The sequence below is a fragment of the Corapipo altera genome, unplaced genomic scaffold, assembly GCF_003945725.1.
Source record: "Corapipo altera isolate COAL_440 unplaced genomic scaffold, ASM394572v1 61029, whole genome shotgun sequence".
In the NCBI taxonomy this organism is placed as follows: domain Eukaryota; kingdom Metazoa; phylum Chordata; class Aves; order Passeriformes; family Pipridae; genus Corapipo; species Corapipo altera.
The window spans coordinates 457,173-481,909 of record NW_020885027.1 but is presented as its reverse complement, the minus strand read 5'-3'; the positions used below and the strand labels follow the sequence as shown (position 1 = coordinate 481,909).

The 24,737-nt window shown below is 42.3% G+C and overlaps 1 protein-coding gene across 1 annotated transcript in view; it reads left to right on the top strand.

Moving 5' to 3' along the window:
• Positions 1-24,737, top strand: part of LOC113959221 (transportin-1-like) — a 91,068-nt gene that overhangs the window by 19,874 nt on the left and 46,457 nt on the right. The window contains exon 3 of the mRNA XM_027668093.1: positions 1,873-2,022. Within this exon, the coding sequence (XP_027523894.1) occupies positions 1,873-2,022 (150 nt within the window). The remainder of the gene's footprint in view (positions 1-1,872; positions 2,023-24,737) is intronic.

Below are 24,737 nucleotides of genomic sequence, written 5' to 3'. Positions count from 1 at the left end.
TTGGGACTCTACACAACCCATGATGACAACTACCAGGCAGGAAAAAAAACTTCCCAGCACCAGATTTGAACCAGACAGTGGTTCTATGATTTTATAATAAGGTCCATCCAATCCCAGGTTTGTCCACCCCCGATTCTGCCCCATTCTGCCCCCGGACACGCCCCTTCTTCCTCATCTTCATCTTCTTAGCACGTACAGTCCTTGGAGTTCCTCCAGAGTTCTGGGCTTGAAGGTTGCTGTGTCTGGGTGATATCTCCTGGTCCAGGCCTAGGATGCTTTTCTACAATTCTACCTTGAAAAGAGGACTAAACACGCTAATGGAATTTAGAGAGATTGATAAAGGGTAAGGGATATAATGTAGCTACATTAAAAACTACATTTACTATACAACTACTTCTAAAATCTATAAAAGTTACAAAAATCCAAAAAAAGCTCTGAGGCATCAGCATTTCAGGCAAACCTGAGGCTGATCAAGAGTTCAAGTGAGAACGTCTTTCTTTAGGACATTCTCCACCTGACCTTTGTTATTGACATTTTAAAAATTTTAAACAAAATGATAGAATTCATTTGACTTACCATGTTATAGTGATAGTAATACTTGTCACGTCTCATAACCACATTCTGTAGTTGAGAGATGTCTGCTCATCTAGTTTTTAATATTTTTATTCAAAATCGTAAATCCATTCTCCCAGAAAAGTTGTTGACCTTTGAAATGCAGTGCTGTGCAAGTGGAAGAACTTTTATATTTACATTTTTTAGAAGTTGGTGGGTATTTAAAACCTGTATTAAAGGCGAAGTTATAGAATTCTTTTAAATATATATGCATAGGATGGATTCCTGGTTTTTGAAGTTACTGAATTCTATGTAAAAACTATGTTTGTAAATCAATACATTTATAGTTACAGAGCATGAAAATTAATGCTTCTTTAGGAAGAGTGAAATATACTTTTTAATCTTGTTTTTATGCTTATATACAGCATTCTGGTTTTGGAACTCATAATCAGTGGATTAAAATTAATTTTAGCAATAGCCCCTCTTTTGAAAAGTGTCATTTCTGTTCAACTAGCATTGATTACAAAAAAAAGTATTTTTAATGGCCCTCAGTCAATTATCATGAGTATGCTAAGTCCTTGTGTTATGATGCAGTAACTTTTAGTTTTAAAATACTTTATATTTGAAAGTTATATCTCTTATTTTGCTTATATTTCTTTTGGGATGTTAATGGTTTTGAAGGCCTAGAACAGATATGTGTGTAAATTGTGCAAATGAACTTTGAACATCCTTACTTTTTGCCAAAATCAGGTTTTCTTTTCTGGTTTTGGCTGAGGTAGAGTTAATTTTCTTCACAATATGGGACTGTGTTTTGGATTTGTGCTGGAGACAGTGATGATAATAGAGATGTTTTTATTATTGCTGAGCAGAGCTTACACAGAGCCAAGGCCTTTTCTACTTCTCGTACCAACTCACCAGTGAGTGGGCTGGGGGTGCACAACTGACCAAAGGCTAAAATGCTGATTAAAATTAGCTTCATGTGCTGATTAGGATTGCTGTAAACTGTAAATTTAAATTTTCTTATACTATAAACTAATCCTTTCTATGTAGAACATCCACATCTCACTTTCAGCATGTTTCAAAAGTAATACCAAGTTACTCATGCCCTTGGTTGAAGAACTAAACATGAATCTGCTCATGAGTGAACTCTGAAACTAAAAAACTTTGCTATGTAAATTGATGGGTGTATTTGGAAAGAGAGATAAGGAAATAAAGATTAATATCTATCATTGTAAACTTTGATCTTGTTCCATTGTTCTGGAAATTCACTTTATCCTATGAGCTGATCAAAGTTATAAATGTAATTATTTTCTGTTGCAGATGAGCCGACACGTTCCTTGAGTGGTCTCATCTTGAAGAATAATGTTAAAGCACATTTTCACAACTTTCCAAACGGGGTAACCGACTTCATTAAAAGTGAATGTTTGAACAACATTGGTGATTCCTCCCCCTTAATTAGAGCTACTGTAGGTAAGTTTATGTTGGAAAAATCCTTCCTTTAGATTTTAAAGATGGCAAAAATACCTGTAGGACAAGGAAAATGTATAGAGAAGCTTTTTATTGCAGCGTGCTGTGTGTTCCAAGGCCACTCGGGTCTGGAAGCACACCAACCGTTTGAAAATTGCGCCTTTTGTATTCTTTCGGTTACATAAGCTGTTACCTATTCATTGACTTCCGTTTTTTTACCTTAAAAGGTAAGTTTTCTGACCCAGGAGGGGGTGTTACCCTTTCCCTTGATTGATTGTGAAGTACCCCTGTATTAGGGAGGATTTGAGCATACTGAAATCTTGAAACCATGACACCATTGGAAGCTCAACAAAACTGATGTTTATTATCAAGAGGTGGCCAACAAAATGAACAAACCCAAAAAGGAGGAAGGAGGAGAGAAATAAGCCCCTAGCACGACCTCCCCCAGTCACCCAGCTGTTGCCCATAAAGTTATCTCACTGGCCTAGAATGCTTATAATTACCAATAGCAGAAGCTGCATCCTTGGAAAGTCAGTAAGTTCTCAAATTGGCAGGCGTCCCTGCCAAAGGCAACGTTGTCCTTGATGTGAAGCTAACTAACCTCCAAGAAAGTGCTATCTGCTTTTATACAATTGAGTGACCTTTACCTAGGCAGGTGTGGCCATCACCGCCCAACCAGAGGCCCTCAGTCCCACTCCCTTGGTTATGTAAGTGCATCTCTTCTGCGCACGCGTGACTTTCCCTGCACCTGCGTACTGCACTCAGGGGGGTCTTTTCCAAATGAGTCTGGGGGCGTCCCTCATCACTATAGTCTTCAATTTCTCCTTCAAGCAACCTTGGAGAACGATTAACCAATCACAGAACACCAATTAAATATAGTTTATACAAAAACTCCCTTCAAGGACAAGGTTCCTGTTTTATCAGTGCTTGTTTTCTCATAACTTGGCAGGGAAATAACAAAATTTTCACAGGTGGCTGGGCCGAACACAGACCAAAAGTATCAGTGTAAGTAACCCCTGATACAACCCCCCTGGACCTGTACAGAGGGGTCCCCCTGTACACAATAGGCTGCCACATGGCAGAGAGGATACATCTTTATTTATGCATTTTCCCTATTCCCGACTGTGAAAGGTTCCCTGACGTCAGGTCCAGACAGGACCATCCACCTTACAGCCTCTGCGGTACGCCTAAAAAACCTCTTGGTTAAAAAAAACCAAAAACCCACCCCCTTCCATCTTCCTACTAAATTAATTTGCTTATAATAAAAGCAGGTTATTTATTTCTCATAGTTTACTCTTATTGCTGTCTTTTGCACACTGAAAATGTTACTGATACAAGTGAGAGCTGCACTAGTGAGAGTTATTAAACTCCTAAAACTGTTTGCTTCTGATAATTGTCACAACTACACCATGTTTTGATTCTGATATTAATCTTCTGTGTGAAGATACAAATATATTTTTCCTTCCTGTTCTCTTAAAACTGATTTAGCAATTCAGCTCGTATCTCTTTAAATGTGACTGAACATAAGTTTACGTGAATCTACTAAAATTCAACTTGCTGCCAATTTTTATACCTAAAACCAGGAATAATGACTTCAGAACTATTTCAGCACTCCACTTACATCAGTGAAACACTTCTGTTAGCTGATTTCCTCTTTGATCCCCCAAATGCACACCTCTTCAGGGAATCATTACACCAGATGTTACATACATTAACATAATGAGTTTATGCTTTTTAAATAGCTTCTTTCAGAAAACAGTAGATAAAGTGTGGCAATCAGAATATCAGCTACAAGTGTTTTTGTTGAATGTTTTTCTGATTTCCTAAATACTGTATTTTAGTACACCTCTTCCATAACATGGATTTTTACTTATTTCTAGGTGTTGCGACCTGCCCCAGAAGGGGAGGGTAACCCAAGTTCTTATTAATAAATCCCTTGGGGTGGATTAGAGTGAAACTACACTGAATAATTGGTGTTTGTAAACATATATATGTAGGGTTTACTTTGGAACAATTTTGTTTCAAGAGTGTGTTGCCGTTTTGAGTGTTTGTTATCATTCTATAGCAATACAGCACCATGAAAGCATCATAGCAATATTGAAGCATCTATAGCAATATAGCACTATTAAAAGCTGCCGTGATTAAGAAGATATTTGTAGGTTGAGTCACAGGATTCATCCTGATTTCTCCAGCCTTTAGAGGGGTATCTCCAACAAGTACTCATGTCCCTTATCAGTGTTCTAATTCTAAGCAAAACCCACGTTTTTGGAGGATCTCCTGGTCCTTCTTTGCATGTTATAACCTTTGAGCAATTGAATAAAGGACTATCTTCTACTTGAGGCATGGTAAATTTGGGTTCTGTAAATTTGGATTCAAAAAATGCTTGTACAGACCATGCCCACATTAAGTTTTTCCAGTTAATTGGAGTTATATTTTTTGTATTAGGAAGTTGTACACACCAGGAAGGACTAAAAACTGTGGCATATTTACTTTCTTAAACATCTGGCATGTATAATGGGTCAAAGAGTGGGTCCCATGAGTAAATAAGGCAGGGTTGTCTAGCATTACATTCCTCAAAGATGTTCATTCCAGGTTTAAATTCACCTTTACTTGATCTAATAGATGGATGAGGGGATTCAATTTGAGATAAGATGGTTACATTTACTTTTGGACGTATAGTTTTACAATATTTGCAGTGTGACATCCAGTCCTGAGTTATATTAGGAGGTAGGGTGTAAGTTTGGTAAAGGCCATGCACTATAGGAATACTTTTCCAGAGTATTTGGGCTCCGTTGGTCTTGTTTGTCCACTTTTCAGGTAGGGGTAATGGGGCTGTCACACTAGCCATGTTAAAAACAAAAGATAAATTCAATGGTACCATAAAAAATCAGAATCCTTGTTCAGCAGACTCGGGTAAAGTTACACATATACCCTGATTGGTATGATTCCATATTTTTGCAAACACTTTGACTAGTTCCCAGGTGAGGTTCCTTTGATTTTCACTTTTAACAGTCTGTTCTGCTGAGCACATGTACAAGGTAAATAACCATACAAACATAACTAATAAATTATAAGTACAGTTACCAGTAAACTGAACCATAGTCCAAATCTGAGATTATTCATTCACAATTCTGAATACTTTTCTCCGTTGAACAGTTGCCTGTAAAAGAAAAGAAAAAGGTCTGTCTGGCCCCTTTTAGGCCCAACATTAAACTGTAGGAACAATCCACCGAGAGCTTATTTTGTGTTCTTCGCCATAAGCATCTTTTGCTTTCCAGATGTATATGTTCAAGGGAGTGGAGAGTACCATTGGTACAGCACCTACAGAAGGTAGTTCTGCTAATACAGGTTGTCCAGGAAGGTGAGAGGGTTTTTGATTACTCTCAGGTTTTGCTGTTACTGGTATCAGAGAGGGAGGCTGTGGATAAAAAGCTGTGAGTCTAGGACAGCCATTTACTCCCCATTGGTCATTCACCATTTTTACAGCATCCCGTAGTCATTCAGTCCAATTGGATTTCTGAGGTTTTAGAAATCGTTTAAGCAGGCCATTTGTTCTTTTCACTATGCCATTTGCTTGTGGATAATATGGTGTGTGAAATATCCACTGGATTCCTTCTTCCTTGGCCCACTCCTGGATGATGGCAACTGTGAAGTGTGACCTGTTGTCTGATTGGATAGATACAGGTTTTGGGAAAAAACTGAACCACATTTTAAGAGCTTCTAGAGCGTTTGTAGTGGTTGCCCGAGGGAAAGCTTCTGCTTGCACTAATCCTGACCTAACTTCCACTCCCACTAACACATAGTTTTCCCTTAGACTTTCGAAAGGGTCCAATATAGTCTATCTGCCACAGCCCTTTTCTGTCTCTGATATGTAACGGGGGTTGTTCTAAAGGGTGACGCTCGAGTCGTGTTCTGCACTGTTCACATGAGGATATGCAGGTGTGGCACATCTCTCGAGTTACTGGCCATCCCCTGCTTCCTGCTTCTCTGTATAGGTCTTGTGCCCCTGTGTGCTGTCGTTTTAAGTGCAACCACTCTAACAATCTGTCCCAGTTCTCTGTGGGAGTTTTTACACTTAGAGGGGCTAATCTGACCAGTTCATCTACTTTGTTGTTCCAGTGGCTAGCTGGAGTTTCATTTTCCTGGTAAGAGGCTACCTATCCAACTAAAATATTCCCTTTCTTTTCTATAGCAAGAATTTCTTGCCATTTCTCTTTGCCAAACAGGAGCTCTATTCACTTCCCAGTAATTTTTGTCCCAGAAGGGGAGCCACTCAGTACACCCTTTGAACACAGCAAAAGAATCAGTGTAAACATATACAGAGTCAGAGGTTTCAGCTTCATGGTTAAATACACTCCAAACTGCTACTAATTCTCCTACCTGTGCACTGCCTTCTCCTTCGGTTACTATTTTGTCTCCTGTCATCATCATAGCTGGGCTTCGGGAACGAAGATTTGGGAAAGGTCTCTACCCATGTTTGTTACAAGCGCGCTGGTGGCTAAAAAGGCCAATACGAGACAGGCATGTCCGATTGCAAAAGGCACAACAGAAAGACTCCTTAGGTGGTAAATTCTGCACGGCACAATTCTTTCTGCGTTGCCTTTTCTCCTCAAGGGTGATCCTGTGTGCTTTCTCAAAGGCATCAGCCGCGTTATAGATAGTGTGTCTCCAGACCTCCCGATTGGAGACCAGAGTAGACCAGTAAAGGCCACAGGGGTGCGCGCGTCTTGTAACATCTTTTGCCTTGGCATAATAAACTCTTTCTTATCTTTATTATGCCAAGGCAAAAGATGTTACAAGACGCGCGCACTCCTGTGCCCGAGAGGTTACATTTTATAATACCATCCATCCAATCCCAAATGTGTCCACCCTGTGGCCTTTACTCTGGACCGCCCCAGGTCCATCCCCTGAAAATGGGTCTGGGGTGTATTTTGGGACACTCTGTTCATCCCATCTTCACCATCATCAGAGCACAAAGGGTACATAGTCACCCAGTTTTTGACCGTGTTCTGTGGTTTAGGCCCTGATATGCTGTTCTGCCAACAATCTAGGCCTTGCCTTGACAAAAGACTAAACATTTCTGCTGTATTCAGGGGTAGGAGTGATATAGGGAGCATAGAATGGGGTAAGAGGGTTAAGGAATGTGTAAACTAAGGGTGCTAGAGGGAAAGGGACAAGGGACAAGGGAGGGAGGGTTGCTGCTTTTAAAATCTACTTATAAAACTTACAAGGCTTAGAAAAATAAAAACCATTAGGGGCTTAAGGCATTAGAGGTTGTACCTTTTCAGGAGGAATATGTAAGTCCAGGGACTCAAGATGCCTGATAATGTCTGTTTGGGTTGTTTGCACAGGTGCAATTTCATTTCCTACTACTAAAATATCATCAATATATTGGTATACTTTTACTCCTGGTGCAGGAGGAATGAGTGACAGCTCCTGTGCCAGTGCATGATGTACTAGAGTGGGTGAGTGTTTAAATCCTTGTGGGAGACGGGTAAAAGTGTATTGCTAACCCTCCCACGTGAAAGCAAAGCACTCTTGATCCTGTTCCTGCAGGGGAACCATAAAAACGATGTCTTTGATATCAGTAGTGGCCATAATTTGATGGGCTGTTCTTGGTTGGTAGCTATTAACTCAGCTATATTTGGGACTGCTGCAGTAAGGGGTCCCATATTCTCATTAAGACGTCGGTAGTCTACCGTTAGCCTCCAATTACCGTTTGGCTTATGGACGGGTCATATAGGAGGATTGTAAGGAGAATGTGTTGCAATCACTATTCCTCTTTCTTTTAAATCTCCAATAACTGGCGTGATTCCTTCTCTGGCTCCCAAGGGTAGGGTTTGACATTGGTTACTAGGGAGGGAGGAGGGAGGAAGAACGGGGCAGGACTTAGTAAACACAGATGTGGGATTTCTTTTCCAAAAGCCCATATGTTTCCTTCCTCATCAGTCCAAGACCTTCCCTTCAGGAGGTCTAGCCCCAGTAAATTGGCAGGAAGTTTACCCAAAATCATTAGGGTTTCAACTGCTTTCTCCTCCCCTGGTAACCAGCATCTTACCTTTGCTGTTATCTGGGGTTGTATGTTTCCGAAAGCATCCACAACAAATATGCCTTTACGTGAGGGAGTGATTCCACATGCAGATGCATCTTCAATTTTCAGGACAGACACTTGAGTGCCAGTATCTACTAAAAAAGTTACAGGGGTTTTGCAGGGACCAATAGGACAGGTTATTAACAAATCTCCTTTGGAATTTTTCGTAAGTTGTCTAATGTAAAACCAACCTTTGTCCCCTGGTTTACCTACTGAGGACTAAGAGAGGAGTTTCCCGTCACACCCCCCTTTCTGTGATCCCTCCGGGGGAGGGGCTGTAGCAGGGACAGCTTTCAGGGATCCCTCCTTTGCTGGCCATTCTTGAATTAATATCTCTATCTGTGGGTTGGCCATCCATTAGGGATTTTGGGATTCCTTTTTGCAAGCCCACAATCCACAGGGCATTCCTTTTTTCCCTGTATCCCCCAGTGTTAGTGGGTCCTCCTTGTGCAGGGGAGAATGTTACCTTTCAGAGGCTTGCTGGAGGAATACTTGTTTTGCATTCTGTGCACCGAATTGATTTAGAATCAGTAGTAATTGAAGGTACTGGACCATATTTTCTTCCATAATAATTGATTCCTGTGATACCTCCCCCCAGGTCTGAATCTTTTTTTCTTTATGGTAACCGGGGGTTAAATCTGCTTCTAAGGTGACTGCAGTTCTTTCTCCTTTGGTGAGGCTTTCTATTTGTCCTTTTAGCTGAATGCCAATGGGTTTCATAGCCTCAGGGAGACCTCGGATAAGGGGAATCATTCTTTCAGGGTCTATAGGCAGCATCATAGGGGATTCACATCTTGGTGTTAATTCCCTATCATACATCATTTGTAAACAAGCAGCCTTTTGTACACTTTCCACAATCTGATTAACATTTCCCACTATAGCCAGGGGATCTCCCCTTTCTAGGGGGTTGAGTCTACCAGCCCAATAGGCTGCTCTTTGGGTAAGGGACCAGGGTGTACAATTATCTCCTGTGGTCAGGAAAACTCCGGCTCCCCAAAAACCTTCAGCCTCGTTTTCTGATAACAAAATTTGGTCACCCCCAGTAAGAGAGACTCTCCAAACATACTCAGTCTCAGATTCTTTAGGGGTTCTGCTATATTCCTTTTTTAACTTAGCTAATTCAGTCGCTGTATAAGGAACTTCTTTTGTAGTTGTTTGAGGTGTATCATCATCCAAGCCCTCATATGTGTATTCTGTTTTAATTAGGGGATGGAGTGACACTGACAGCTTTTCCACTTGGTCACGCAAAGGCTTTAAGTCAGAGAGGGGGTATGTTTCTTTAGATGACTCCAGCTCTGACTCCCTTTTTTCTTCTCTCATTAATCTTGCATACAGCTCCTCTCCGAGCACATGGGCTGTAGCCCTTTCATTCCTTATCTCTTCCTGGAGGACATTGACAGTAGCCTCTTGTTCCTCCAGCTGCATCTGCAAAGATTTAACCAAATCTTGCAGTGAGGTAACAACTTCCATGTGAGCTTTTAGCTGCTGTTCTTTGTTGTTAATTGCAGTTATTACAGCTGCACCTAATATTGAACAAATGATAGGTTTTCCTTTACCTTTTTTGACTCTTGCCCGCGCCCGCAGGGTAGAGATTTGATCAACAATTGCTTGAAAATTATACCAAGTATCTTGTGCCCATTCCATTCCCAGAGGAGATGGCCTGGCACCAAATTCATCTAATAGATTAGTAAGCGCTTGCACCTTATCTTCCATGTTACCACAAATTTGGAGTGAATACGTCTCCAGGGGTTACCTCTTGAAAGTTACAGCAAATTTACAAAGTTCTTCACTCCTCTCCCTGGAAAGGCCCCTCTTAAAAGTTACAAGTTTGGAACTATCTTCCTCAGAGAGCACCCCTTGAAAGTTACAGCAAATTTCCCAAAGTCTCACTCCTTCCTCTGGAGAGTTACCTCTTAAAAGTTGCATTACAACCAAAAGCAGGGTGAACTTATCTGGAGGACCTCTCGTAAAAGTTAATTTCCAAAATTTCACCCCTTTCTCCCCAGAAAGCACTAAGTTACAATGTGCACATTAACTTCAAAAACAAAACAAAAACCGAAAAATAACTTGTAAAGTCAAAGTCATAAAGTCACACAGTCATAAAGTCAAAAAGGAAGGTACCTTACTCTGTTTGTCTATCACAAAATGATTGATCACAAAAATTAACAATTATCAGGTTTTGGAATGAACAGTTTTGCTTCAAGGGAATCCTGTCACGTGAAGCCAATAAAGAAATGTTACAATCTGCTTAAATGTTGCAGAAAGAACTTCAGATTTGAATATTCCCTTGAGCAAAATTAAAACTCATGCAAGTTATCTGTTGATACCAAAACTGATTTTATGAATTGCTAAGAGATGCAAAGAGAAAGAGGAAAAAATAAGAAAAGGTGGAAAATGCTAAGATTACTTCTAGAAGCAGAGAAAAGATACCACCAAAGTACCTTTCTGCCAAGCTAGTGTGTGTGTGGGAGAAGCAGTTTCTGCCTTTTTTTCCTCTGTCTCTGCTGCTTTTTCCAATGTTATCTCTTTAGCTTCCGGGTGTGTGTGTGTGTGTGTGTGTGTGTCTTAACAGCTTTAGCTCTCTGGAATGCAGCCAGGATGTGTGTTTTCGCTGCTCATGCCCTGCACTGTGTCCCAAACCATGCAGGGTCCCATTCAACCACACCTTTTGACCCTCAGAAATATGATAAGGGTAGAAAGATAAGATATAACTCACTCATGTGGCATGGTGGGTCTCAGTTTTCTCCAACCTGGCAGAGTTCCAGTCTCCGGTGGCAGGTAAGGCAGCATGTGGTGGCAGAGGAAAGGTGAGGGGGAGGTGGGGAGAGATTGTCGACTAGTGACCAGTTCTCTCCCTTTGCTCTCCCCTTATTTTCCCAAATTTTTCCTCAACTTTTATAGTGTTCAAAGGAGGTTGTACGTGGTTTCTTGGCACGTAACCCTATTCAGGTGTTCGAAGAGATATGATAACCATAAATAGTAGCAGGATCTTTTGGCAGGAAAACTCCAGCAGGAAGCTCTAGTGAGAACTTCTGGCAGAAAGCTGACAGAGAATTTTTGGTAGGAAGTTTTGACAGGCAGAAACAATGGCGAAACATTATTTTTGGCATTTCTATATTATCTGTGTGTTACAGGAATCGTTTAGCAAGTGATTAGTATTAATTTCTCCTGGAATTGGAAATGCATAAATGGTTAATGGCTTCATTGTGTTTTCAGGTAAATGAGTGCACACCCAACAATCACTTTTATGCAACACTTGGGTCACATTTTTTAATAAAACTAGATGTAAATTTTGCTCCCAAGTCAAGACTGAATTAACTATTGTCAGGATAGCAGAACAAGACTTGAGCATTTTGTTTCTTCTCAGACAACCGATCAATTACCCAAGGGGCTTTGGCCTTTTTAGTTCTGGAATAATGTATCCATGATTTTACTCCATCTAGTTTTAATACAGTAAAAGTTGTCAATAGTACTTGGAAAGGTCCTTTCCACTTCGGTTGGAGCGAAGCAGTTTCCCAGTCTTTCAAGTAGACCCAGTCTCCTGGTTGAAACTCGTGTGCTGGTGTGTCCAGTCATGTTGGCCTTGAGATTACCATTGCTTACTGAAAATCCTGTAGGGTTTTACTAAGAGAAATGAGGTAATTATTCAGATCAAATTTTCCCTTTACATTTATGTTTTCAGGAATGTGTGGTACTTAGTAGTGTCAACCATATAGCAGCTTGTAGGGGCTTATTTTGCTGGAACCCCGTGGTTGAATTCTAATTCGAAGTAGAGCAATAGGCAAAGCTTGGATCCATGTCAGGGAAGTTTCTTGACTTGTTTTACCTATTTGCAATTTAATTGCATAATTCATTTGCTTTATTTTGCCACTAGCCTGGGGCCTATAAGGGGTGTGAAGATCCCAAGCTATTCCCAAGGCTTTCCTGACTTGTTGTACCACTTCTGCGATAAAGTGGGAACCTCTCTCTGATGATATTCCCAAAGGCACCCCAAATCTAGGTATTATGTGATTTAGCAGTATTTTAGTCACTTCCCTAGCCTGGTCGGTGTGACAAGGAAAAGCTTGTGGGCACCCAGAGAAGGTATCCACCAAGACTAGGAGATGTTTATACCCTCCTTTTCTGGGCAATTAGGTGAACTCAATCTGCCAATATTTACCTGGAACATTTCCAGATTTTATAGCTCCTATCACTACTTTATTGGCAGTGCTTGGATTATTTCTCTTACACATGCCACATTGCTGGCTACCTGCTTGTACAATTTGTGTCATTTTTGGACCTATAACTGGCTTATGTAAATGTTTCAATAATTTTTCTCCATTCCAATGAGTAACCTCATGTTCCTGGTCCACTAGTTCATGCAAGACTGGTTTGGGAACTATTATTTGCCCGGTTGGATTAACTGCCCAGCCTTGTGGATCAAATTTTGCTTCTAAGGTATCAATTAGTTGACAATCCTTAGCACTATACTCGGGTTTTTCTACTGGGAGAGGTATCTCTGTTAGAGGTATTAAAGGCAAAACTTTATTCTCTAACGAGCCTTTTTCTGCAGCCTCTTTGGCAGCCTTATCAGCTAATTGATTCCCCAATTCTGGTTTGGTCTTACCCCCTTGGTGTGCTCTGCAATGCATGACAGCAACCTCTGCTGGTCTCTGGATACTTTCAAGTAAGTCCGAGATTTGTTTGCCATTTTTGATTGGCGTTCCTTGTGCTATCAGGAGTCTTTTCTCTTTCCAAATGGCTCCATGTGCATGTACCACTCCAAAGGCATATCTCCAATCAGTCCAAATATTAACTCGTTTTCCATTACTCAATTCCAAAGCTCGAGTGAGCACAATTAGTTCCACTTTCTGGGTCAAAACATTGGAGGGGAGTGCCCTGATTTGATTATCTCATGGTGGGTAGTTACTGTGTATCCAGATAATCGTTTTCCATTCTTGACAAAGCTGCTCCCATTGGTGAACAATTCCCAATCAGGATTTTCCAAGGGGCTATCTCCTGTCAGGTCTGCTAGAATACACTTCTTCTATTGTCTGTAAGCAATCATGCTCTGTGGTTCCTTCTACTTGTTGGACAGATAACAACGTGGCAGGGTTAACAATAGAAGTTGCTTTGAGTGTTATATCATCTTGCTCCAGCAAGACTACCTGGTATTTTAACATCTGACTGGGAGATAGCCAGTGGCCCCCTCTCTGCTCATGTACTGACTGCACCATATGTGGTACATAAACAGCAATACTTAGTCCTGAAGTCAGTTTTTGAGCTTCCTGGATCAAGAGAACAGTAGCTGCCACTGCCCTCAAACAACTAGGCCAGCCTCGGCTGACATTATCTAGCTGTTTTGACAAGTAGGCCATGGCCCTCCTTTGATCACCCAGAAACTGTGACAATACGCCCAGTGCTACATTTTGTCTTTCATAGGTGAATAGTTTAAATGGGCACGTTCAGTCTGGAAGTCCCAAAGCAGGGGCCCGCATAAGGGCTCAGTTGAGCTGCAAAAAGGCAGCTAGTGAATTATCAGTCCAGACTATAAATTCCTTCTGAGCTGTCTTTAAGAGCTCGTACAAGTGGCTTCACTACCAACCCATAATTGCTGATCCACAGTCGACACCATCCAGCCATCCCAAGAAATGCACGCAATTCTCTTACCGTTTGTGGCTGTGGGAGTTGACAGATTGCTTCTTTCCGTTTCTGTCCCAACCTCCATTGTCCTAGGAGAATTTCGAAACCCAGGTAGGTTACTGTGGTCTGGACTACTTGCACTTTTGTTTTGGATACCCTGTATCCACTCAGTCCAAGGAAATTCAATAGTGCCACAGTCTGATCCCAACATTGCTGTTTAGCTTCAGTGGCTATCAAAATGTCATCTACATACTGTAATAAGGCTCCAGTAGGGTTTTGATTTCTCCGTTCCTCTAGTTCTTTTGCCAATTGATTTCCAAATATTGTGGGAGGATCCTCCAAGTCAACTGAGTTTTCCTCCCTGTGTTTGGATTTTCCCATTCAAAAGCAAAAAGCTCTTGACTTTCAGAACTCAAAGGAATACAGAAAAAGGCATCTTTCAAATCTCATACTGTAAACCACTTTAAACTTTCATTTAGGGTAGTTAGCAAGGTGTAAGGATTCACTACTACTGGATGTATACCTTCTACTGTTTTATTTATAGCTCTAAGGTCCTATACCAACCAGTAATCCCTTCCATTTGCCTTCTTGACTGGCAAAATGGGAGTATTAAATTTAAAATCACATTCTTTTAACAAGCCAAATTTCATAAATTTTTCTTAAGGGGTAATAATCCCTTATGACTTTCTATTTGCAAAGGGTATTGGTTTTGCCTTACTGATCCCACTCCAGGTTTCAATTTAATTCTCATGGGTTCTACTCTTTTGGATTGCCTGGGCACCTCTCCAGCCCATATTATCGGAATCACTGCTTCCTCAAGTGATTTTTGCAGATGGATCACTTCTGCTTTTGGAGACTGTACTGCAAAAAGAGAAGCTTCCACATAATTAGACTCCAGAATAACAACCTGTATTTTTTCATTTTTAAATTTGATCTCAGCATTTAATTTTTCCAATTGATCTCTCCCAAGGAGAGGCCTTGGTGAATTAGATGAATACAGAAACTGGTGAGTCATCCACTGTTTTCCTAATTTAAAATCAATGGGCTTAAAAAATGACCAAGCTTCGCGATTCCCTGTTGCACCAACAATTGTTACAGAATTGTTACTTAAGTTTCCTTTTACTGTATTTAACATAATTAGCTCCCATATCTACTAAAAATTCTACTTCTTCATTCCCTAGCTTAACTGTAACCAGAAGTTCTGCTGGGGAAGAACCCTCCAGTCCCCCATAGTCATTATCGGTGATGGCCATGAGAGGGTTCAGAGGGTTCTTAAGTTTCATTTGTGGACAATCCCGTTTCCAGTGTCTGTCTTTCTTACAGTATGCACATTGACTGACACCAAGTCTCCCTGGGGGAGTTCAAGGTAGGCTGTCCACATCCTCATCCTCCTTCTCTCCCTAGGGGCACTATTCCCTTAGAGATTCCTTCCATAACTGCAATTGCTTTCTACTTAGTTACTTCCTGCTGATTTTCCCTGTTCCAATAAACAACTCAGGCAATATCCAACAACGTCCCTAAATGATACTGATCTTGTCCTTTAGCTTTTTGTAATTTCCTCCTAATGTCATCTGTGGAGTGCCCCACAAATATAGGGGCTAGTTGAATCCTTCCCTCCTCTGTTTCAGGATTGATATTAGTATATTTTTGTGCTGTTTCTTTCAGATGATTTAAAAAATCAGTAGGTGATTCCCTGCGATCCTGCTTAATTTCAAATAATTTTGACATGTTAATTGCCTTTGGCATGGCATGTTTAATTCCATATAATATCCATTGCTGGTATCTATTTAACCTTTCTCTACAAATAGGGATGTTAGGATCCTATTCAGGATCTGCAGTGGGAAAGTTAACGTCCAATGTACCCTGTACAGTACCTGTCAAAATCTACTCTTCTGCAAACCTCCTACTAGTTTTAACAACCATTTTTTTCTCCGTACTATCAAACATTTCTAACATAGTATCAATATCCTTCCAGTCTGGATCCTGGGTTTTAATCATAATTTCAAATGAATTTGCTATTTTGTCTAGGTTATCTCTGTAAGTGCCTGCCATCGATTTCCAGTTATTAAGGTCTGTTATTGAAAATGAGACTTTTACCATAATTGGACCATCTGTACCTACCTCCTGATGTAGGGGGACCACTACCACCCCTCCTTGTTTAACTCTAGTTCTTTCTGCAACTGGACTGAAACTCTCTTCTGTTTGACACATTCTTTCTATCATTTTTTCCATCTTTTCTTCTAGATGTGCTAAATCTGCCTCTTCTCTTGCAAGATCAGTTTCTACAGCTTGATTATCTGTTCCCCCACCCATCCTGAGAATGGGGCTAACCATAAGATTTAAGTCATCCTCCTTATCAGGGAGATGTTTAGAACAAATTTTTACTATGCTACACATTGAACAATAGTGCTTTAACCCTTTCCCTTGATTCTCCTTTTCAAGGGCTAACACTAAGGGATCTGAGGAGGTTGGATTCACACCACAATCTTTCTGCCTTTCCAGATGGTTCCACAAAGTGAAAAAATTATCAGTATACATAACTTCATCCCACTTCTGTTCCCGTCTTGAAAACATTAACAATGTATTGTATTTTAATGTTCCATTTTGTGGCCACTTTTCTCCAGAGTCTAGCTTATATAATGACTACCTTTGATTACAGTACTTAATTCAATTCTCCCTGGTAGCTGTTCCCCAGGGGGTCCGCCAATCTTCCTCCAGTGTCACAAAATGCAACCAAGTGGGGACTTTTTCAAAGTGCTCCCTTTAGATTGTCCACTACCCATCTCTGAAATGTAGACCCAAAATGTTACAATACAGAAACAAATGCAAAACAATTTTTGATCAATAAAAGAAAACCAGAAACCAAATTCTTGAATACCAAATAACCTACCCAATGCGCTAGAAGATCCACATGTCTTATATGGGCAGAATTTCCAAAATGAATGCTTTATTATGGAATGGGATTTTACCCCCATCCCAGACTGGTCCGGGGATCTGTGGTCTTCTCCAAGAAAGTCCTGGTACTGGAGTGAAGATCCAGAGATCCCTTGGATCCACGGCAGATCAGGCAGAGGGTCCCATCTGGGTTGCCAAAAATGATACCAAAAAGCAGCAAAACCAAACTCCTTAACACTAATTTGTAGTTATTAAAAAGCAGGGATTCAGTGCACTGGACACTTGGAGGATAGCTCCTCTAACTGAATGTGCCAAATGACAGATAGACAGGGCTTTTTATTAGACATACTGTTTACATATTCATTAGATATTCTCACTTACTTTATACATATTCATTGAAACAAAATATTGATGACAGCTACAGGTTTGAAGCCTGCACCCCAGACCACTCAGGGTCATCTGGGCCTTCAAGGTTGCTTTGGCTACAATGATATCCTTTTGTTCCAGTCCAGGTGCATATGTCTTAAATAAGATGTGCTTGCAAGAGTCCCTTTCCTTGAGAAGAACATTAAACAAACCTAAAGAATTTAGAAAATTTGATATGAAGCATAAGAATAGGTTTGGTAACTGTCAACTACTATTCTAAAGTGTGAGAAACTTTACAGCTATACTAAAATCCATATTTGCTAAAGATCTTAAAAATTCTAAGGCGTCAATATAATATTAATAATAAATATATACTAATAATACTTATAATTGTCATGAGAGGGAGAGAGAGTAACAGAAGCTAAGAGAAACAAGCGATGCACAATTGTCTCAGTTTAAAGAGACTGGAATGTTTACTAAAGAGGATGAGTTATGAGACAAACCAAACTCCTCTCTCTCAGCAATCGTAAATTCAAAATTAAGGGGGCTTTAATGGAGGAAGTGTGGAAAAAAACCAAGAGATAACAACCCTTTATTAAAAGATATATGTATGTTGACAAGAACAGTAACAGAACACAAAAAAAATAACTAGACAATAGTCCTGTACCCAAAAGTCCCCTTCAAACAAAAGAACAAAAAAAAAGGTCTGAATACTTCTCTGTCTTTAGCACAGCTCTTATCACGGTTGGCAGGGGGCACTGTTGGATCACTGGAGGTGCAGAGCCTGTAGTACTCTGTGTTGACCTGCAGGGGACACTGTTGGATTACCAGAGGTGCAGAGCTTGCAGTACGCAGTGGTGGTCTGCAGGGGGCGCTGTTGGGCTCTGGCAGTCACCGCACGGGAGGGGGGTCTGGGGGGTGGTCTCAGATCGCAGGAGAAGCTGAAAAAGAAAACGGAGACCCTTCCCCCAATGAAAGAAAGGCAGAAGGAAAAACAGTCCACCCCCCACAGGACTCACTGTTGTTCTCAGATGATGGTGTTTCAAGGCTCCTCCCTTCTCTCTCAGCGAGCACACAACTCTGATGAAAAACCCAGTAGGTCCCGGCTGGAGTCACGAGGCAGCGTGGGAACCGATCAAGGCCGGTGGTCAGGCCTCACCAGGACAAAAAACCAGAAAGACCGGCTTTCCAGTCCTTTTCTCCAAAAATGCCCAGACACAGACCCTGTCTCTGTCCCAGAGAGAGAACTCCGCAGTCTGATCTCTCCCCTCTGAGAAGAACCAACCACCCCCTCCCAAAACTCCTCCCCTCTCCCCCCAGCCTCTGATGGGCCATCCATTAGGAATGCGGTCTGGCCAGCTAGTTTCTTTTGTAAGGCTAATTGACCCCCTTCCCCCCACTCACTCCGTTTTCTTACAGTGGAGCAGGAAAGAAAAATTCCCCTATTGGATTTATAACCTATAACAACAATAGAGTTGCTCACCACCTGCTGACTGATGCCCAGCACATCCCTGAGCAGCAATTGGCCCCTCACAACCACCTCCACCCAGTTCATATACTGAGCATGACATTCTATAGTGTGGAATATCCCTTTGGTCAGTTCGGGTCAGCTGTTCCAGCTGTACTCCCTTCCAGCTTCTTGTGCAGCTCCTCACTGGCAGAGCATGAGACACTGAAAATCCCTTGACTCAGGGTAAGCACTGCTCAGCAACAACCAAAACATCAGTGTGTTATGAGCATTATTCTCATACTGAATCCAAAATACAGCACTGTACCACCTACTGAGAAGAAAATGAACTCTTTCCTAGATGATACCAGGACAAATAATCTACCAGTGTTTGCTCCTTTAGAATCCTTTGCTCTTTCTATAGGATTCTTTCTCCAGACATCTGGGTTAAGGAGTTTGGAGTAGAGGAAAATATGCATCTCTTTGCTTTTTCCTGCTGTCTCATCCCTTGTGAATTTGTGTTACTGTGAACTATATTTATACTCCGTTTCCTTAAGGACAGTAATGATTTAAGGTTGTAGAAAGTTGTGCTTGATTGATTGATCAAAGAAGTTGTCGGGGAAGTACAATGGAGCTGACTGAAGTATATAAGAATATCATAGAATCATAGAATGGTTTGGGTATGAAGGGACCAAAAAGATCACGTAGTTCCAACCCCTCTGCCATGGGCAGAAACACCTTCCACTAGACCTGGTGGCTTAGAGCCCCAGGTAGCCTGGCCTTGAACACTTCCATGGATGGGGCATCCACCACTTCTCTGGGTAACCTGTACCAGTGCCTCATCACTCTCATAGTCAAGAATTTCTTCCTAATATCTAATCTAACCCTGCCCTCTGTCAGTTTGAAGCCATTCCCTCTTGTCCTGTCACTCCATGCTCTTGTAAAAAGTCCCTCTCCAGCTCTCTTGTAGGATCCCTTCAGGTACTGGAAGGCTGCTATAAGGTCACCCTGGAGTCTTCTCTTCTCCAGGTTGAACAATAATTCTCCCAACCTTTCCACATAGGAGAGGTGTTCCATCTGTCTAATCAACTTGGTGGCCTCTGGACTCGCTTCTGAATCCAAAAAATCCGGTATGAAGAACTGCTCAGAGACTTTTTTTTATCTTTAAGCAGCAAGGTATTTGTTTATTTGACATTGGGATCAAGCCAGCTCACGCTGGACAAACTTGCTCAACTTGAAAGTGCAAAACCAAACCATTTTATACACTTTAGATACATGGTTACATCATTTAACATACATATTAATAAGTAGGCTAGTCTCTGGGCAGAGTCTTTCCAGACATGCGCAGTCTTCTACTGTGGGGGTCTTCTCCTCAAGCCTTCATCCCTCTGGTGGTCGCCATGGACGTCTTCCTCAATTTGACCTCTTCAATTAGGTGACCTGAATTCTTCAAGCTTGCAAAATCCTGGCTCTGGGCCTTCTAGATCTTATTCAAACATCTAGTTTACCTAATTTGTTACTGTGTGCGTACTACTCCTTTCTATAATAAGGCCTTTGGTCCAGTGATCAGAACAGAACATGATATTAACCAGTGCTCCTAAAATGTTCTTCTAGCAAAACAGGTATTGGGGTTTCTTAGCAGGCCAAGATATCTCATTTAACTCTTTTAGGCCTGGTTCCTGTTTCACTCCAAAAGGTTGATGTTTTTCCATTGCTGGGGCCCCCAGAACTGGATGCAGTACTCCAGATGGAGTCTCACCAGAGCAGAGTAGAGGGGCAGAATCACCCTCCCTCAACCTGCTGGCCATGCTGCTTTTGATGCAGCCCAGGATATGATTGGCTTTCTGGGTTGCAAGCACACACTGCTGGCTCATGTCCAACCTCTTATCCACCAGCACTCCCAAGTCCTTCTCCAAAGGGCTGCTCTCTATCTGGTCATTCCCCAGGCTGGGAGTTGCCCCGACCCAGGTGCAGCACCTTGCACTTGGTCTTATTGAACCTCATGAAGTTCCCATGGGCCCACTTCTTGTGCTTGTCTCCGTCCCTCTGGATATCATCCCCTCCTTCAGGCGTGTCAACTGCACCACTCAGCTTGGTGTCATCTGCAAATTTGCTGATGGTGCACTCGATCCCTTTGTCATTAGTGAAGATATTGAGTAGCACTGGTCTCAGTATGGACCCCTGAGGGACACCACTTGTCACTGATGTTCCTCATGACACTGTGCCATTGACCACTACCCTCTGGATGCAACTGTCCAACCATTTCCTTGTCCACCGAACAGTCCATCCATCAAATCCATCTCTCTCTTCAATTTAGAGAGAAGGATGTTATGGGAGACCATGTCAAAGGCTTTACAGAAGTCCAGGTAGATAACGTCCGTAGCCCTTCCCTTGTCCACTAATGTAGTTATTCATAGAAGGCCACTAGGTTGGTCACGCAGGACTTGCCCTTGGTGAAACTGTGCTGGCTGTCTCGAATCACCTTCCTGTCTTCCATGTGCCTTAGCATAGTTTCTAGGAGGATCTGTTCCAGGATCTTCCCAGGCACAGAGGTGAAGCTGACAGGTCAGTACTTCCCTGGGTCTTCCTTTCCATCCTTTTTAAAGATGGGTATAATGTTTCCCCTTTTCCAGTCACCTGGGACTTCACCTGACTGCCATGACTTTTTAAATATCAAGGAGAGTGGCTTGGCAACTGCATCAGCCAATTCCCTCAGGAGAATATATAACAGCTCTGTTTGGATTGCTCTCTTAGGGTGGTTTGGTGGTGGTGACAGCTAGGGGAGGTGGCAGGTTGCAGGCTGTGTTTTGAGCATTTTGGTTTTGAGTATTTTATTTTTTGATTTGAGGAAACATTTTTGAATTCATAGCTCAATTACTGTTGAGCTTCAAGTGGTCCTTACAAAGATTATTCAAGCATATTTGAACTCTTAAGATGCATACCAACTGATTAATTGTATGCTTACATAGTAAGAGTCGCTATTTAGTATTTTTTCACCCTCCTATGTGAAGTAATTAAGTATTGTATCCATGTAGGCTTGTGTCTTAATAGTGAGGTTGGTCCAGTACTCACAGGTCTCTTCATACTAACTAGGTGTAAAAATATTGCTACCTGCCTAGGTTGCCTTGTTAGCATATGAGTTGGCCTTTGTTAGCCATAGCTGCTCTTTAGGATGCTGTAAAGGGTTTGCATGGCCAGGTTTTACTAGCAGGTGGGGCTACAGGGGTGGTTTCTTTGAGAAACTGCTAGAAGCTTCCCCCATGTCCTACAGAACCAATGCCAGTTGGCTCCAAGACAGACCTGCTGCTGGCCAAGGCTGAGACAATCAGCAATAGCAGTAACGCCTCTAGGGTAACATTTAAGAAGGGGAAAAAAAGAGTTATTGCACAGATGTAATTGCAGCCAGAGAAGAGAGGAGTGAAAATATGTGAAACGACTCTGTAGACACCAAGATCAGTGGAGAAGGAGGGAGAGGAGGTGCTCCAGGTGCTGGAGCTGAGATTCCCCTTCAGTCTGTGGTACAGACCATGGTGAAGCAGGCTGTCCCCCTGCAGCCTATTGAGGTCCACAAGGATGCAGAGATCCACCTGCAGCCTGTGGAGGAGACCCATGCCAGAGCAGGTGGATGCCTGAAAGAGGGTTGTGACCCTGTGGGAAGCCTGTGCTAGAGAAGGCTCCTGGCAGCACCTGTGGCCTCATGGAGAGGGAATCCCACGCTGGAGCAGGTTTGCTGGCAGGACTTGTGACCCCATGGAGGATCCATGCTGGAGCAACCTATTCCTTAAGGACTGCACCCCATGGAAAGGACCCATGCTGGAGCAGTTTGTGAAGGACTGCAGCCCATGGGAAGGACTCATTTCAGAGTTTGTGGAGGACTGTCTCCTGTGGGAGGGACCCCATGCAGGAGCTCGGGAAGGACTAGTCTCCCCGAGGAGGAAGCAGTGGCAGAAACAATGTTTGATGAACTGACCATAACTCCCATTCCCATCTCCCTGCGCTGCTGCATAGAGGAGGAGGTAGAGAACTGAGAATAAAGTTAAGCCCAGGAAGGAGGGAGGGGGTGGGGGAAAGGTGTTTTTTAGGATTTGTTTTACTTCTCATTATCCTGCTCTGGTTTTGATTTTTAATACATTCAACTAATTTTCCCAATTGGAGTCTGTTTTGCCTGTGACGGTAATGGGTGAGTAATCTCTTCTGGTCCTTAACTCATGAGCTTTTTGTTATATTTTCTCTCCCCTGTCCATTTGAGGAAGAGAGCGACAGAGCAGTTTTGGTGGGTACCTGGCATCCAGCCAGGGTCAAACCACCATAGATGCACAATCACCAACCATATGAAGTTCAACAAAGGAGAGTGCCATATTCTGCACCTGGGATGGGGCAACCCTGGGTGTACGTGCAGACTGGGGAATGAGATGCTGGAAAGCAGTGTCACAGAAAGGGACCTAGAGGTCCTGGTTGATGGCAGGTTGAATATGACTCAACAGGGCCAACTGTGTCCAGGGGTGCATCAGGCAAAGCATTGCCAACTGGTCAAGGGAGAGGATTGTCCTGTTCTACTCTGCACTGGTGTGGCCTCACCTTGAATACTGTATGTAGTTTTGGTCACCGCAATATAAGAAAGATATTAAGCTATTAGAGAGTGTCCAAAGGAGGACAAAGATGGTGAAAGGCCTTGAGGGGAAGCTGTATGAGGAGTGGCTGAAGTCACTTGGTCTGTTCAACCTAGAGAAGAGGACACTGAGGGGAGACATCATCGCAGTCTACAACTTCCTCATGAGGGGAAGAGGAGGAGCAGGCACTGATCTCCTCTCTGGTGACCAATGACAGGACCTGAGGGAATGGTCTGAAGTTGTGTCAGGGGAGGTTTAGGTTAGATATTAGAAAGAGATTCTTCACCCAGAGGGTGGTTGGGCACTGGAACAGGCTCCCCAGGGAAGTGATCACAGCACCAAGCCTGACAGAGTTCAAGAAGCGTTTGAACAATGCTCTTGGGCACACGGTGTGACTATTGGGGATGGTCCTGTATAAGGCCAGGAGTTGGACTCAATGATCCCTGTGGGTCCCTTCCAACTCAGCATATTCTGTGATTCTGTGATATTATTGCTGTTGAAGCACTGACAATTTAATGAGCCAATCACAAATATGATCTCTGGAATCTGAGAGGAAGATGAGCAAGTACATCAAAATAGCATCAGGGAAGAAGTAACGGAGCCTTTGTGGTCTCTTACATCTGATAACCAGACAAAAGCTGATACCTTTTGATCAAGATGGAAGCAGGCTTATTCATCCCTTTCTCAGAAGTCACCTTACTGAGGACAATAAAGATGACAATAGCGTCTATTTTAGAACTGTGATTGGAGACATAATGATAACTAAGCATTGTTGTATCCTTACTTAGGTTTTCTCTATTTTAATTGCAAAATGAGTAACATTGTGGAACTTCTCTGTGCTATGCAGTACAGGTTTTAAAAACCCTTGTGCCAACATTGAAATATGGATTCAATGTCAAAAAATACAGTTGCATATTTTGAAGACCCACAAACTTACCAGGAAATAAATGCATCGATTTAGGAGGTAATATGGTCCTGTATTCTTGTATATTTAATAACAGTTTTAACATTTTATTCCAAAGAAAAAAGATATAGGGTGATTAGCTCAAAGAAAAAGCTTAGGAAAGCTTTTTTTTCATCACTTGTCACTTGGGAGATTACTAGTTGAGGGAAAATGGACTCATAGTCCGAGTTTATAAGCAGCTTTCCCCATTCTTGTCACCTAATTAGATTTTCCTGGGCTATTTGACCCTGGCCAGATACCAGGTACCCACTAAAGCTGATCTTTCACTGTCCCTCTGCAACTGGACAGAGGAGAGAGGAAAAAAACAAACAGCTAAGGATTCATGAGTAGAGGTAAGAGCTGGGAGAGGTCACTTACTGATTACCTTCATGGGCAAAACATACTCAAAGTGGGGATAGTACTTAAATTTATTACTAACAGGGTAAGAGCCAAAGAGTGAGAAATAAAACAGACTTAAAAACATGTTCCCCTCCCCCTCCTTCCATGTTCTCCCCCCCCCCCCCCGCGGTGCAGGGGGATGGGGAATGGGGGTTATGGTCAGTTGTTGTTTCTGCTGCTGCTCAGAGAGAGGAGTCTTTCCCCTGCTCCCGTGGGGTCCCTCCCATGGGAGACAGTCCTTGATGGACATCTCTGGCGTGAGTCCATCCCTCAGGCAGCAGTTCTTCCCAAACTGCTTTCCCGTGGGTCACTTCTCCATGGGGTGCAGTCCTTCACGAATGAGCT